The sequence below is a fragment of the Schistocerca nitens genome, chromosome 9 (assembly GCF_023898315.1).
Source record: "Schistocerca nitens isolate TAMUIC-IGC-003100 chromosome 9, iqSchNite1.1, whole genome shotgun sequence".
NCBI classification, from domain to species: domain Eukaryota; kingdom Metazoa; phylum Arthropoda; class Insecta; order Orthoptera; family Acrididae; genus Schistocerca; species Schistocerca nitens.
The window spans coordinates 100,077,155-100,093,305 of record NC_064622.1 but is presented as its reverse complement, the minus strand read 5'-3'; the positions used below and the strand labels follow the sequence as shown (position 1 = coordinate 100,093,305).

The 16,151-nt window shown below is 40.7% G+C and overlaps 1 protein-coding gene across 1 annotated transcript in view; it reads right to left on the bottom strand.

Annotated features, from left to right (window-relative positions):
• Nucleotides 1-16,151, bottom strand: part of LOC126204424 (jmjC domain-containing histone demethylation protein 1-like) — a 121,740-nt gene that overhangs the window by 88,761 nt on the left and 16,828 nt on the right. Inside the window, exon 9 of the mRNA XM_049938813.1 lies at nt 7,996-8,271. Within this exon, the coding sequence (XP_049794770.1) occupies nt 7,996-8,271 (276 nt within the window). The remainder of the gene's footprint in view (nt 1-7,995; nt 8,272-16,151) is intronic.

The window sequence follows — 16,151 nt, the reverse complement described above, 5'->3', positions numbered from 1 at the left end:
TGCTCTATGTGATTTCTATTTAGTGTTAGCTATGCGTAATCTTCTCCCACATGAATGACATACTGAACGAGAGGAAACTGTTTATTCTGATGTCTATAATCAATGTGCACAACACATAGGTGAAAGAAACTATCACAGCACTGTATCTTTATTAATTAGGAAGATAAAATATACTATATGTAAATTAAAGGCTGCTCACTGCTGTCAACTGCAACAGGCCATTAAGCAGAATCAGTGGTGACAAGTGAAAGTGTGTGCCGGACCACGATTCGAACTCGGGATCTCCCGCTTACTAGACAGGTGTGGTAACCACTGCGCCATCCGCGACACAGCATTATCGCTGCTGCACGAACTATCTCGGCACGCCTCAAGGCCAATCCACACTCCCACTGAGTGCCATCTATCCGCAGTCCCCGTCCACTATAATCCTGTTCACTACTCTTAAGATTCCTGCAGGAGGTCAGATGTATCTGTGCATTCGCACGTGAAGAAAGGCGATCCATTGCCCAGCTACGCTTATCAATTCTATGAATGCACGGTGTCCATTCTTTTGGACAGAAACTGCACATTCATAGAAAAATATACTGTTGACAAAATTTAATTCAGTCTATGGATTAGAGGAAAAGAATGACGGAAGACTGTAGGTTTCAACGTTATGTTTACAAGGTCATAAGAGCCAGAGCACAAGCTTACATTGGACAAGGATGGATAAGCAAACTGGCAGTGCCCTTTTGGAAGGATGCAATCTGAAATTCACCTTAGGTAAACAACACAAAACATAAATCCAAATGGTGGGATGGGGATTTGAACATCACTCCCCCTGAATACAAGACCAGTTCTTAATGATTACACCACCACCTCACTCGGAACAACTGAAAGAGAATTAGACAGTTTACTAAATCTCAAAAATATTCTACTGTTTTTAGTGGACAAACAGAGTAGGGCCAGTAATCTAGCCTGCCATTGCCAGTTACCTGCTAAATACATGTATCTTGAAATATTTTATTAGAGCTCTTGTCTTATGATAGGACTGACTTAAATTATTATACACTACGTGATCAAAAATACCCGGACACCCCCAAAACAAACATTTTTCATATTGGATGCATTGTGCTGCCACCTACTGCCAGGTACTCCATATCAGTGACCTCAGCAGTCAATAGACATAATCAGAGAGCAGTATGAGGCACTTCTTGGAACTCACGGACTTCGAACATGGTCAGGTGATTGGGTGTCACTTGTATCATACGTCTGTATGCGACATTTCCACTCTCCTAAACATCCCTAGGTCCACTGTTTGCAATGTGACAATGAAATGGAAACGTGAAGGGACATGTACAGCACAAAAGTGTACAGGCCAACCTCACCTGTTGACTGACAGAGACCACCGACAGTTGAAGAGTCGTAATGTGTAATAGGCAGACATCTATTCAAGCCATCACACAGGAATTCCAAACTGCATCAGGAACCACTGCAAGTATTATGACAGTTAGGCAGGAGGTGCGAAAATTTGGATTTCATGGTCGATTGACTGCTCATAAGCCGCACATCATGCCGGTAGATGCCGAACAACACATCGTTTGGTGTAAGGAACATAAACATTGGACGATTGAACAGTGGTAAAACGTTGTGTGGAGTGACGAATCACGGTACACAATATGGCGATCCGATGGCAGGGTGTGGGTATGACGAATGCCCGGTGAACGTCATCTGCCAGCATGTGTAGTCCCAACAGCAAAATTTGGAGGTGGTATTGTTATGGTGTGGTTGTGGTTTTCATGGAGGAGGCTTGCACCCCTTGTTGTCTTGCGTGCCATTATCACAGCACAGGCCTACGTTGTTGTTTTAAGCTCCTTCTTAATTCCCACTGTTGAAGAGCAATTCGGGGATGGCGATTGCATCCCTCTAATGTACTGGCCTGGACAGAGTCCTGACCTGAATCCTACAGAACACCTCTGGGATGTTTAGCAAACGCCGACTTCATGCCAGGCCTCACCTCTCCTCAGTGCAGCGCTTCGTGAAGAATGGGCTGCCATTCCGCAAGAAACCTTCCAGCACCCGATTGAATGTATGCCTGCGAGAGTGGAAGCTGTGATCAAGGTTAAGGGTGGGCCAACACCATATTGAATTCCAGCATTACAGATGCTGGGTGCCACGAACTTTTAAGTCATTTTCAGCAATGTGTCCAGATACTTTTGATCACATAGTGTATCTTCATCAAAGAGTTGGGTGCACTGAGTACTTGGAATGCCTGCTTCACAGTGTATCAAGAATGGAATCTTTCTTTTGCCATGCACTGAATGAAACACTGATATTGTATGTGAGAAAAAAACCAATTATAACTAGCTGCTCCGCAGGTTCAGTTAGGGCTATTTTAGTTTCTTAGTGCTATTTCATGAGTGTATCTTTCTGCTAACATGGAATGGAACTGCTGTAGAAGGTAAAATACACTGACCAGCATGAAAAACGCAACAGTTCAATTTCTAACAAAACTTGAAATTTATTTTACATTTATGACACTAATGCACTATACGATGATGGAACATTGGGTACGGTCCCATCTTGAGTGTCAAACAATTAAAAGAGAACAACAATTATAATAAAAAAAATAGCAAATTAAGCCAGAGATGCACACTTCACAGAAATTTGGAATATGCTCATAAAGATAATGCATGACTGTGTTAATGTTATACACTTCACACTTTACTTCACAGATCTTGGAGGCTATCTCTGAGACCTCTGTTAGCTCCTAAGCATGTATTGCAACCTGTTGCACCAATGACGGCATTCAACCTATCAGGCATGCTCCTGATTAACACTAGGACTCACTCTGCTAAAATTTCCCTAGTACTCCATCTGGGGTCATACATGACCCCAATCAATATATAATTGACTGTGTGTAATCATTCAGAGAACAACGTACTGTCGTTTAATACTGTTTGTTTACATTTTATTTATTATTTAGACACATTTCACAGCTTTTTTAACAGGTATGTACATAGTAGAATTAAATTACATATGGCAGAGTAATTACATATCAGAAGTTACAATATTACTGTAAGTCATAATTTGTTTCACTCATAAATGTTTCACAATGGCTTCAAATTTACAGAAAATGTGATGAACAACTCAACAGGAAACATAATTCTAACCGGAATCCGTACCATAGTCATCTGCACATATTTTGCAAGTAGTAACTATTTCAGAATGTTCCTTGCAAACAAATTTGTTACACTTTTTGCATGTTGAACTGTATTTTGTGTCCTTTGATCGGGGGCAAATGGAGCATCTCCCTCGCTTTCTCTTCTGATTGTCGGGTATTACGTCTGGATGTCCATTGTCTAACAGATCATCAAATCCACACCGTTTGATACTGCTAATAATATCCTTGTTCCTCGCCTGTGGTAAACTCAGACGACGTTCCACTTGGGGCTTTGCCATTTCTTTGGCCAACTTCATTAGTAAAAGACGTCTCTCTGTTTTTCTAACAGCAACACAGAAGAGTCTGTATGCATTGAGTGCAGCTAGATCGACAAGATCATAAAATACTGCTAATGGCCAACGTTTTGTACCCTTTTTCACAGAATAGTAAGAGCTCATTTGATCTAGCGTATCAACACCTGATTTTGTTGAGTTGTAATACAACACTACTTCTGGTTTTCGTTTCAAGTTGTTTTCTTTGGGCACTTCGAATGATTGATGTTGTGTTGACAGGAGTAGCACAGCCTTATTTCTTTTTGGAACATACGAAACTAATAGGGTTTTACCACTGTATGCAAATCTGGTAGTGCATTCTTCCCTAGTTTTCGAAGGCAAAAACTCTTTTGGGATTTCTTTTCTTGTAGAACGTAGAGTACCTACAAGTGTCAACTTCATTTTCAACAATTCTTGGTCAAGGTCATAGCTCGTGAAAAAACTGTCAGTGGTAATATTCCTACCACTGCCAGCCAGATGACGCACTAAATCTAAGACCACTCTCTTGCCTTGATTCACTTCTCTCACATCACCACTCCTTCCAGTGTACATTTGAAGATTTGTCAGATAACCATGTTCACAGTCTACTGCGCACCATATCTTGATGCCATACTTTTCTGGCTTTGAAGGAATGTAGACCTTGAAACTGCACCGACCTCTGTATACGCAAAGATGTTCATCAACAGTAATGTTGCTGGAAGGTATAAATGATGTTTGACATTGCACGGCAAACAAATCAAATATTTCCTGTACAGCTTCAGCCTTATTTCCAGTCCTCTCTTTCCTTTCAAGTCTTTTGATGGGTCGTCAAAACGAAGTGAACGCAGAATGTCCTGATATCGCCTCCTCGACACAGTAGCACGGAATAGAGGAGTGCCATATTCAGAGTCCCAAAATTCGTCAATAGGTTTCCCCCGGCTCTTCTGTACGCCATACGGAATCAGCAAGCCTAAAAATGAAAGAAGCTCGCATCTGTCTGTATCACGCCAGTCAACTAATTTTCCAGACACTTTCAATTCATTTCCTCGTTGATTTGTGAACTGAACTATTATATCCAGCAATTCATTAGTAATAAACTGCCTGAAACAGTCAACAGCTGAGCTAACACTAGCTGTACTAGGAATACCTGCTGAAAATCGTTGTATGTTGCGGATTGGAAATCTACGAACTGATAGTTCTTTTGTACTCCATGCAATATCCCGACCCCTGCCTACCAGTACTGCACTTTCATCTTTTCCACTGTCATCATTTTCAGCAAGAATATCATTTCCTTCTAATTCATGTAAACAAATTTCATCACTTTGGTCTACCTGTGTCTCTGTTCAATCATCTTCGGCGTCACTACCTTCTGAATCACTACTGCTACGAAATAAGTCTTCCATAGCTTGTTCTACACTATAGCCAGGAGCAAAACGTATTCCATCCATGCTGAAATTACACTGCAACAACAAACGTACAACAAACGAACAAACAAACAAACAAACTTCCAGTTTGAGGTTAGTTCTGAGTAACACCTGAATTCAGTGTTACCAACTCAAAATACCTAAGAAAGAGATTGATAGTTGATAATCTATACATTCTATGAATGTTACATAAATAATCTATCTGGGGTCATAATTGACCCCAACAGTAGTTTTTGTTAATTATTGATTTAAATGTTGTGTCAAGCGCTCTAAAAATTTTTGTGAGAGAACTACAATACTGTGTGGTAAAAGTCATAAAATTCTGGATTTTTACAAGAAATAGAAATATTATTTTATCCATAGCAAAGATGATTGGGGTCACCTATGACCCCAGAGTGAGTCCTAGGGTTAATGTGGTAGTGTCCTGTTGATTAATCATATCCCATTCCTCCAGCAGGGTGTTCCGTAGGTCCTGTAGGGTCTCTCGACGGGCTCTTCTCCCCAGCCAGTCCCAAACATGCTCAATAGGATTCAAATAAGGGCTTCGAGCAGGCCAGCCCACAGCATGAATCCCTATTTCATCTGAGAACTCTTGCACAACTCTCGCAACTTGTGGTTGTGTATTACTGTACAATCATCACCAATAAATGGAGTGAAACGCCCAACACGCTCCAGAAAGATTTCCTCCACATACAATATACATTAAGGCTCCCATGATCCACGAAGACCAAATCCGTTGTTGCAGCTGTATTGATTCCTGCCCACACAATCACAGAACCACCACTGAAAGGTATTCTGGATGAGAATGTGCAAGGGAAATACCTTTCCTCTGGCCTTTTCCAGACCCTCTGTCTTCCGTCAGGTGATCGGAGGCCAAATTGTGACTCATCGGTGAACAATACTTGATCCCAATGTTGTACTGTCCAGCCAAGACGTTCCCTTGTGAAACTTAGTCAAGCTGTGCAACACACTGGTGAGTTCCGGACCTGTTAGCAGGTCTCCTGGACTGACGATAGCTTCTTTCAGTCTTTTTTGAACGGTTATCTCACTAACATCGACCCCTGGATCTGGTGCAAGTTGATTTCATGCTTCAATAGCAGTGGTGTGATGGGTGCCAAAAACTTAAAGTTGTGAGAAGCGGTCATCTATCTCCGATGTTGCTCTTCTTGGGCCTGTTTCTGGTCTCCAGTTTCCTGCTTCTGGAAATCGTGAAGGTCTAGCTGTCAACATTCTACAACGTAATGCACACTGCAACCATCTTCCACCAAAGCAACAGCTTTCACGGCTTGTTCCAGGCTTAACAGCATGTTTACTACAGAAAGCTTATTATGACAATCAGAGAAAGATCCTACAAACACGTGTGATTCTAAGGGGAACACTTCAGTGCTACAAAAGTGGGAAAACATTCAGTGATGTATTTCCCAGGTTGTGGGGGAAACAACAATTGAGGCTAGAGCAATAAATAATCAAAATTTCTTTTGTTTGTTCACAAAGCAACGTCAATAACATGTCCTGCATCAAAAAATTGTTGTAGTGCTTCACTTTGATTAAATAGATAATTACACGATGATTACATATCATGTATTGGATGTTGCGGTTTTTGTGTCGGTCAGTGTAGTTACCAATTAAAACAGATGTTTTCTCTCCTTTAATTGATGGACACACTAAAACACACTTTTCTCTCTTTTGCACTTTCCAATGGACTTATGAAATTTGTGTAGTAATTTATGGCTTCACAGACAGTCTGGAGCACATGGTGGCTCACCACTGACTACTAATGTTGAACTGTTTAGGTGCATAACACAGTGCAGAGAGGCTGGACATCAAAAGAGTTGTGAATGCAAGCATTGGTGGTTGTTGACACTGGTGTCATCATCCTTGTTGTCCCACTGCTGAGAACTTGAGCAACTCTACTGAACCGCAAGACAGATATTGTTGAACTTTAAGCTTTCTACCTACTGATGAAAGTAATCAGTTTGCTTAACAATTTCTACCACTTCTCTATGCAACCTGTAGCAGAACCAATTGTGGGTGGCAGAACTTCATTTTCTCAAATAAAATCTTGTCTTCCTGGTTGCAAAGTGCATTACACTACAGTTGATTAACCAGTTTCTCCTTAACAACAATTGTCTTTATGCTCCTCTAGACACTATTCCACCTTTCACATTGTGATACACTTGTACACCCATCCACAACTACATCGTACCTAGCTGAGTAGACAGTTATGAATCTTCTTTGTGGGTTTTATATATTACACTAATGTTCCGTTTCTCAAAGAAGGTGCCCTCCACGGACGGGGATAAAATGTTGGGTTCTCTACCAGATCCCAGAAGACCACAGCATAATAGCCCAGGGGAATTTTAGCAATTTTAACTTTTCCATGGTGAAATTCTGTATCTTAAAATAACACAACTGTTCACTCAGTGTGGGAATGTGGCTAAATGGCTGCGAGGAATTCTACACCTCATACAGTTATTTCAAAATTTAGAGCATTTAGAGCAAAAGTACTAACAGTACAAATTGTTCAACGAGAGTGACCATTGCTAAAAGTTAACTGTACAATGACTGTAAATACTACTTGGAGTGCAAAAGCACGGTAGTATCATTATACGTCGCTTACACAATTTTTTGATCCATGAACATTGTTTCATTAAGTACAAAAGGCAGAAAATATATAATTATGTTAATGCAAAAGTGGGTGCAAATTAACATTGTTAACATAGGAAATCTGAAGGATACAATTAAAATATGTTGTAAATGGTGAAAAAAAGTTAATTCCAGGAATGTAAAAGTGGAATTATAATGTATTACTGCTAAACAACTTAAAAATAACACTTATCTTTGAAACAACAATGTTCAGGAATGTGTTGATCCCAAATTTAGAGAGGGTCTAAGGACGATTAGTGCAGCTCTTAAAATGCGATGCCAACACAGAGAGCAAAAAAGTGGCTGGACATATTTTGTCCTTATCAACAGTACAGTGAACTTCAAACAACGTCTTTGCATTTTATTACCTCAATAGTTCCTGACGTGGGAGTGCCAGTAACATATAAATAGTAAATAAAATAATTAAAAACATACTTAAAGAGTTTATAGTGCAAACACATGAATGTATCACCTGTAGACATTGCCTCATGATGCAGGTCTGCTTGGCTCTGCCAGGTCCACCAAATTTAACCATATCCAAACAAAATGTACATTCTCCGCAGTCAGACCGCTGGCACGCCTCACAACGTTTACACCTTGTTCGCCTTCGTCGGGGTCCATTATTCTGTCCAGCAGCTCCTTTTCCACCCCAAGATGCACGACCCAGCTTGTGTTTTGGACCTGGGCCGCCCAAAGATGCACGGTTACCAGAGTTCCGTGCCAGTGGTATTCTCCCAGGTATTCGATCCTGTTAACAAAATTCTTGTGTTACACCAACAATGAAATTACAGAGTAATGAATAATATCTTGCACTTTTCAAATGGGATGTGGTTACTTCAGGCTAAGTAGTTATGTGTGGCCAAGGTGTAGTTTTTAGGTAACTTTCTTTTAAGATAACTCCTACAAATACTTTATGCTTGTGGCAAAAAGTCATCTGTTTATGTTCCATAAATTTATCTGTTACCCACAACTAACTATATGCGTTTCTTCCAGCAACACAACTAGCACCTAACTACTCAGTCCATGTGTCTGAATAAACCAAATGATTGCCAGCTATTTATAAACTTTTGATGGTGTAAATAAAGGATTATTGCAGGTTATAAATGCAAATGAATACTTGCAGAATACTGAGACACAAATGCTGCCAACTATCTTCAGGAGAAACGTCAGTGCTGTCGCTAGACAAATGTTTTGTTAACTAGTGGTTCCTTCCTCTGGGAGGAGCGAGAGGTAAAGGGTAAATTTGAGAAGGTTATGAAGGTCTGTGCAACAAGTCTTTTATTTTTGACTTTGCTGAATAAATCCCCCACTCCTCCCCAAGGAAGGAACTATTAGTTATGAAAAAAGGATCATATACATACTTTTAAATGTGACTATTGGCAATATTGATATTTACCTAAAAACAAAGATGATGTAACTTACCAAACGAAAGCGTTGGTATGTTGATAGAGCCACTAACAAACACAAACACACACACAAAATTCAAGCTTTCACAACCCATGGTTGCTTCATCAGGAAAGACGAGAGGGAGAGGGAAAGACTAAAGGATGTGGGTTTTAAGGGAGAGGGTAAGGAGTCAATCCAATCCCGGGAGCGGAAAGACTTACCTTAGGGTGAAAAAGGGACAGGTATACAATCATACAATCGCGCGCGCGCACACACACACACACACACAAACACATCCATCCGCACATATACAGACACAAGCAGACATATGTAAAGGCAAAGAGTTTGGGCAGAGATGTCAGTCTAGGCGGAAGTGCAGGGGCAAAGATGATGTTGAAAGACAAGTGAGGTATGAGTGGCGGCAACTTGAAATTAGCGGAGATTGAGGCCTGGTGGATAACGGGAAGAGAGGATATATTGAAGGGCAAGTTCCCATTTCCGGAGTTCTGATAGGATGGTGTTAGTGGGAAGTATCCAGATAACCTGGACGGTGTAACACTGTGCCAAGATGTGGTGGCCGTGCACCAAGGCATGTTTAGCCACAGGGTGATCCTCATTACCAACTAACACTGTCTGCCTGTGTCCGTTCATGCGAATGGACAGTTTGTTGCTGTTCATTCCCACATAGAAAGCTTCACAGAGTAGGCAGGTCAGTTGGTAAATCACGTGGGTGCTTTCACACGTGGCTCTGCCTTTGATCGTGTACACCTTCCGGGTTACAGGACTGGAGTAGGTGGTGGTGGGAGGGTGCATGGGACAGGTTTTACACCGGGGGCGGTTACAAGGGTAGTAGCCAGATGGTAGGGAAGGTGGTTTGGGGATTCATAGGGATGAACCAAGAGGTTACGAAGGTTAGGTGGACGGCGGAAAGACACTCTTGGTGGACTGGGGAGGATTTCATGAAGGATGAGTCCAGATCATGTAGATGTCATCAATAAATCTGTACCAAACCTTGGGTTGGCAGGCTTGGGTAACCAAGAAGGCTTCCTCTAAGCAACCCATGAATAGGTTGGCGTACGAGGGGGCCATCCTGGTACCCATGGCTGTTCCCTTTAATTGCTGGTATGTCTGGCCTTCGAAAGTGAAGAAGTTGTGGGTCAGGATGAAGCTGGCTAAGGTAAGGAGGAAAGAGGTTTTAGGTAGGGTGGCAGGTGTTCAGCGTGAAGGGAAGTGCTCCATCGCAGCGAGGCCCTGGACGTGCAGAATATTTGTGTATAAGGAAGTGTTTGTTGGTAATGAGGATCACCCTGTGGCTAAACATGCCTTGGTGCACGGCCAGCACATCTTGGCACAGTGTTACACCATCCGGGTTATCTGGATACTTCCCACTAACACCAACCTATCAGAACTCCGGAGATGGGAACTTGCCCTTCAACATATCCTCTCTTCCTGTTACCCACCAGGCCTCAACCTCTGCTAATTTTAAATTGCCGCCCCTCGTACATCACTTGTCACTCAACAACATCTTTGCCTCTGTACTTCCGCCTCGACTGACATCTCTGCTCAAACCCTTTGCCTTTACATATGTCTGCTTGTGTCTGTATATGTGCGGATGGATGTGTGCGTGTGTGTGTGTGTGTGTGTGTGTGTGTTTGTTAGTGTGTCTATCAACATACCAACGCTTTCGTTTGGTAAGTTACATCATCTTTGTATTTAGATATATTTTTCCCACATGGAATGTTTCCCTCTATTATATTCATAAAATTAATTCAAATGGTTCAAATGGCTCCGAGCACCATGGGACTCAACTGCTGAGGTCATAAGTCCATAAAATTAATATTTATATTTATATTGGTGATATAACAATTAGTATTACTGATAAGAAATACTTAAAACAGATCACAGCACACTGGTTTCAAGAATAAAAAGTACTTACACAGGATAAATCATCACACATATTTGAGGAGCAATGCTACGTAAACTGTCTTTTTATTATTCAGATAAACAAATAGTGGTTGTTTTATTTGCATATTGTACTATCTGGTATGCATTTCATACATTCACTTGAATATGAATGCATGGCCACACCAGCGCAGAATTGGCGATTGCAAACCAGCCAATTTCAGCCATCGTGGCTGATTATCATCTTTCTAAAGATTTGTTAAACATTCCACGTGGGAAATATATAGGTTAGGTTAGGTTAGGTTAGGTTAGGTTAGATTAGATATAATAGATGCTTGTGTCTGTATATGAGTGGATGGATATGTTTGTGTGTGCGAGTGTATACCCGTCCTTTTTTCCCCCTAAGGTAAGTCTTTCCGCTCCCGGGATTGGAATGACTCCTTACCCTCTCCCTTAAAACCCACATCCTTTTGTCTTTCCCTCTCCTTCCCTCTTTCCTGATGTGGCAACAGTTTGTTGCGAAAGCTTGAATTTTGTGTGTATGTTTGTGTTTGTTTGTGTGTCTACCTGCCAGCACTTTCATTTGGTAAGTCACATCATCTTTGTATATATATATATATATATATATATATATATATGAGAGAGAGATTAGGGAGAAGTTAGAAATTGGAGACTGGGGGAGGGAGAAAGGAGTTAGCAGGTTAAAAATGACAGAGTGATCCTTCCACCATAAGAAGAAGGGGTGCAGATATAAAGGAAAAATTACAGACAGAGTAGGATGGTTGGTTGGTTTTGGGGAAGGAGACCAGACAGCGTGGTCATCGGTCTCATCGGATTAGGGAAGGATGGGGAAGGAAGTCGGCTGTGCCCTTTCAGAGGAACCATCCCGGCATTTGCCTGGAGTGATTTAGGGAAATCACGGAAAACCTAAATCAGGATGGCCGGACGCGGGATTGAACCGTCGTCCTCCCGAATGCGAGTCCAGTGTCTAACCACTGCGCCACCTCGCTCAGTACAGAGTAGGATGTAAAAGGCAGTACATTAGTACGCAATGTGCTATTTCTAATTGAGACATGATGGAAAGAGTACATTGAGAAGAATGAACAGATTATTGTCACACATTTATAGCCATCACCCAATAGGCAGAATACATAAAAGGATATAAGAAAACTGCCCATTTCTGATGTATCCATCACCAAATTGCTGAGCTGCCATCTAATGTAGGACTCAACTAGAACTGAGTGCCTTATACACTACTGGCCATTTGAATCCCCCTCCCCATCAGCACTAGTTGTTCTGAATTCCAGAGACAGGACTTTGCTCTCAAACTTATCCACTCATCCCAAACACCCTCCTGGACTACTCTTTCCTTGTTAGAAATGTATGCTTTATTTTTGCTTATTTATTTTTAACCACACAATTGCGAGTGCTCCTGTCCTCACCTTTTCTCCTCTTTTTCCTTTATTCAGGGGATATACATGGACAAAAATTTCCTGGATTACCTGGTTAAAAATAAACTTTTTATGGGGTGAAAATACACTGGTGAAAGTACATTTTTCTGTTTTACGTGACAATATACTTTCCCTAGGAGCTGTAAAACTTATCAATCCTTTGAATGGCAAAGGCTTTATTCACCAGAATACAACATCCCAAAACTTTAGGAAATGAAACACAGCACAAAACAATGCTTTTCGGAAAGATCTTTGATGTGTGGCAACATTTACAAGGCATATTTTCGTATTAAGGACATATAACCACCAATTCCACCAAATACAGCGTGGTAGCTTCCAAAGCACTGAAACTGAGATGAGACCTTAGTTTCTCCCAGCACATACAATGTTTGAGTAACTTATGGGAATGCAGCTGGGTGGTGATTTCAACAACCATTGAAATTTCAACAGGAGCACACCCTGCATTTCCAAAGCAAAAATGCAGCAAGTAGGTGCTGTGCAAGCCAATTTAAACATAGCACACACACACGCACGCACGCACGCACGCACACACACACACGAGAAAACACTAGTGCCATCACAAACCTAAGACTGAAGTCAGAAGTTATCAATAGTGAAATTAATAATTATCGGGTGAGGTAGCATAAAGTCTGTCCCTCTGTTTTTCAAAAAGTGAGAGAGTGGGATACCATGCAGAATTTGTTTTTGTTTAAATTGTAACTTCTATGACTGTCATCTTTGGTTTGTGATGGCACTAGTGTTTTTTGCTCCAGTTTTGCCTTGAAAATGGCAGGGTGTGTTGCTGTCAGTATACCGGCAGTTGTCGACAATATCGCTTGGCTGCATCTCATCGGTCAATGAAAGTAGAGATACAGAGCGTAGGACAAGTGATGTAGTCAGCCTACAGCAACATCACTGTTAAGGAAAACTTAATGGTTTAAATTAATACACACACAGTATAGCTACACGAAAAGCTAAGCTTTCACATATAATATTAGTCTTTTTTAGCGTTTATTGCTTCTTAAGATATATCAAACACAAATGTGCCAGTAAAATTTTAACTACCAGAGTAAATGGCTGGTCTTCAGGGTGTGAAATTTTCTAAGTGGCTAGTCCTTGAAGTGTTGAATTTTGAATGAAGTCAAATGCTCTATAATTTAAGAAATTCTTTGCTATCTCCGTTCTACAGCAATTGACACATTTTGGTGTCAGCAGATGCTTCAGTGTGCACAGTGTTCTGTTGTTCCAAGTGGCACATGCTCTTTGCCACTAAAGTTTTATTTTGGCGTCATTAACTTGTTTATATTTCATTGCTGCTGTATTACACTGCAGAAGAGAGCTAAAGTAAAGTTCTTAGTTAGAGTATCAGAAAACTACAAAAATTTAAATGAAAACTGAAACACTGAAAATTCCTGGAATTTTAAAAATCCTGAGTGTCCCTTGGCGTATACATCATGTTCTTTCTCTCCATTTCCTCCTTCTCCACTGATCCATCCACACTCCTCTCACTGCCCCTTCCACCATCTCCGTACTGAAACTGACACTTTACAGTAGAACCTCACTTAACGTGCATAACGAGCAAAAAAAAACTGTAAAAAGATGACTTAATGTTTCGCATAATGATTGACAATGATTTAGTGAGAGGTCACCAGCAGTTCGCACACTGCAAGGGAAACCTTCAACATTATGAACACCTTTCACTGTCGGCAGTGGCATATGAACAATGTATTTAGTACATACTGCAGTCTGGGTTTAGTGCTCTTTCTGCTACCATCTTAGTGCAGCTTGTTATCACACATTTTCCTAAACTTGTGTTCATATAGTGGATTTTTTTTGCGTGCAATGTTTAATAACCTTCATAGAAACGTCCCTGAAGATAAATCTGCAAGAAGACAACCATAAAAAAGAAAGTGACCTTAAAAATGAAATGTAAAATCAGCGAAAAACAATAATGTGCTGTGAATGTTGCTGATTTAGCATGCAGATACAATCGTTCGACATCAACTATTTGCACTATCCTCAAGAACAAGGACAAGATTAAGGTGGTAGATGCTTCAATGGGAGCAACAAGATTATCTTGGATGATGTCAAAAGGTTGTTCTTTATAAGGATAAATGAAAAGCAATTACAAAGCAGCTCTACTAACAACATGATTTGTGAGAGGCGAGAATGATTTTCACCGACCTCATTAAGAAGACACCAGGATCAGCAGCCAAAGAAGTGTTTAAGGGCAGCTGTGGGTGGTTTGATAAGTTTAAGAGAAGAACTGGCATCCACAGCATTGTGAGGCACAACGAAGCAGCCAGCTCAGACACCAAGGCAGCAGAGAACTTCATCAGCAACTTCAAGATACTCTTAGATTCTGAGGGTTATCTGTCGCAACAGGTTTTTAATTGTGATGAGACAGGTCTATTCTGGAGAAAGATGCCAAAGCATAATTTTATAACAGCAGAGGAGAATGCATTGCCTGATCACAGGCTAATGAAAGACCGTCCCACAATGTTATTTTGTGGCAAAGCAAGTGGCAATTTGAAAATTAAACTGCTGCTTCTTTATGTAAAATTTAGGTTTGTCTTTTGTTCTGAATTATGTATCCCCCGAGAAGGATCTTACCCAAGTATTCAACATATTTTTCGTTTCTAAGTTTGATTTGTTCATTTAAAAATGTTACTTCGTCTTGTCAAATGTGTGTGTGGAACTTTACCATTCAAAAACTCCACGAGCCTTCAAGAAGTGCATGTGATGTGGAGGTATGACAACAAGACTTGAGTGACACGTGATCTTTTTTGTGACTGGATCAATGAAGTGTTTGGTCCTTTTGTAAAAAAATATTTGCTCGAGATTAATCTGCCACGCCATGTCTTGCTTGTTACGGACAATGCTCCTGCCCATTCTCCAGGCCTACAAGACAATCTCTTTAAGAATTTCAACGCATCAAGATTCAATTTATGCCTCCAGCATCACTCCGTTACTCCAGCCTATGGACCAGCAGATTATTTCTAACTTTAAGTCGCTCTACACTGCATCACTCTTCGAGCACTGGTTTGAGATGACAAGCTACCGAACTCACTCTCAGAGAGTTTTGGAAATAGCACTTCAACATTGTCGCCTGCATGAAGATGATCGAAAAGGCATAGGAAGAGATTACCAAGAGAACAGTCACCTCTGCTTCGAAGAAGCTTTGGTCGGAGTGCATTGTCAAATGTGACTGAGGTGTTTTAGTCAGTACTTGTGGAGCCTGTAGTCAATGAGTGTATGTATGGCAAAGAGTATGGGACTAAAAGTGAGTAACAATGATATCAATGAGCTTTTGGAAGATCACAGCCAAGAAATGACCACTGAAGAGCTTATGTAGTTGAAGTGTGTTTCACACCAGGAAGTTGTGAAGAAGAGTTCAGAGGAGGAGGAGGAGGAGGAGGAGGAGGAGAGGGCAGTAACAGCAAAACAGCAATCTTCTAGCACAATAAGAGAAGTGCTGAATGCATGGGAATCGATTGCATCATACACTGAAAATCAACACCCAATAAAGCAGTGCCTACACGCACTACAGTCACATTTTTGGCAAGTGTTGAAGTGTCGGCAGAAACAAGTGACTATAGATAGCTTCCTAGTAAAAAATAATTAGTTATGTAGTGTGAATAATTGAGTACATAATACTGTAAGTACAATTTTCTTTCAATAAATGGCATGAATATGATAGAGCTTTTAGTACTTTTTCTGCATGGGATGCATTATCGTACTTTACATTAATTTACATAGGACAAATTGTTTTGCTTAACGAGTGTTTCACACTACGAGTAAAATTCTGGAACAAATTATGCTTGGTATGTGACGTTTTATGCTACTTGAAATAAATTTTCTGTTTTTTTTCTTATATTTCCCCTTCACA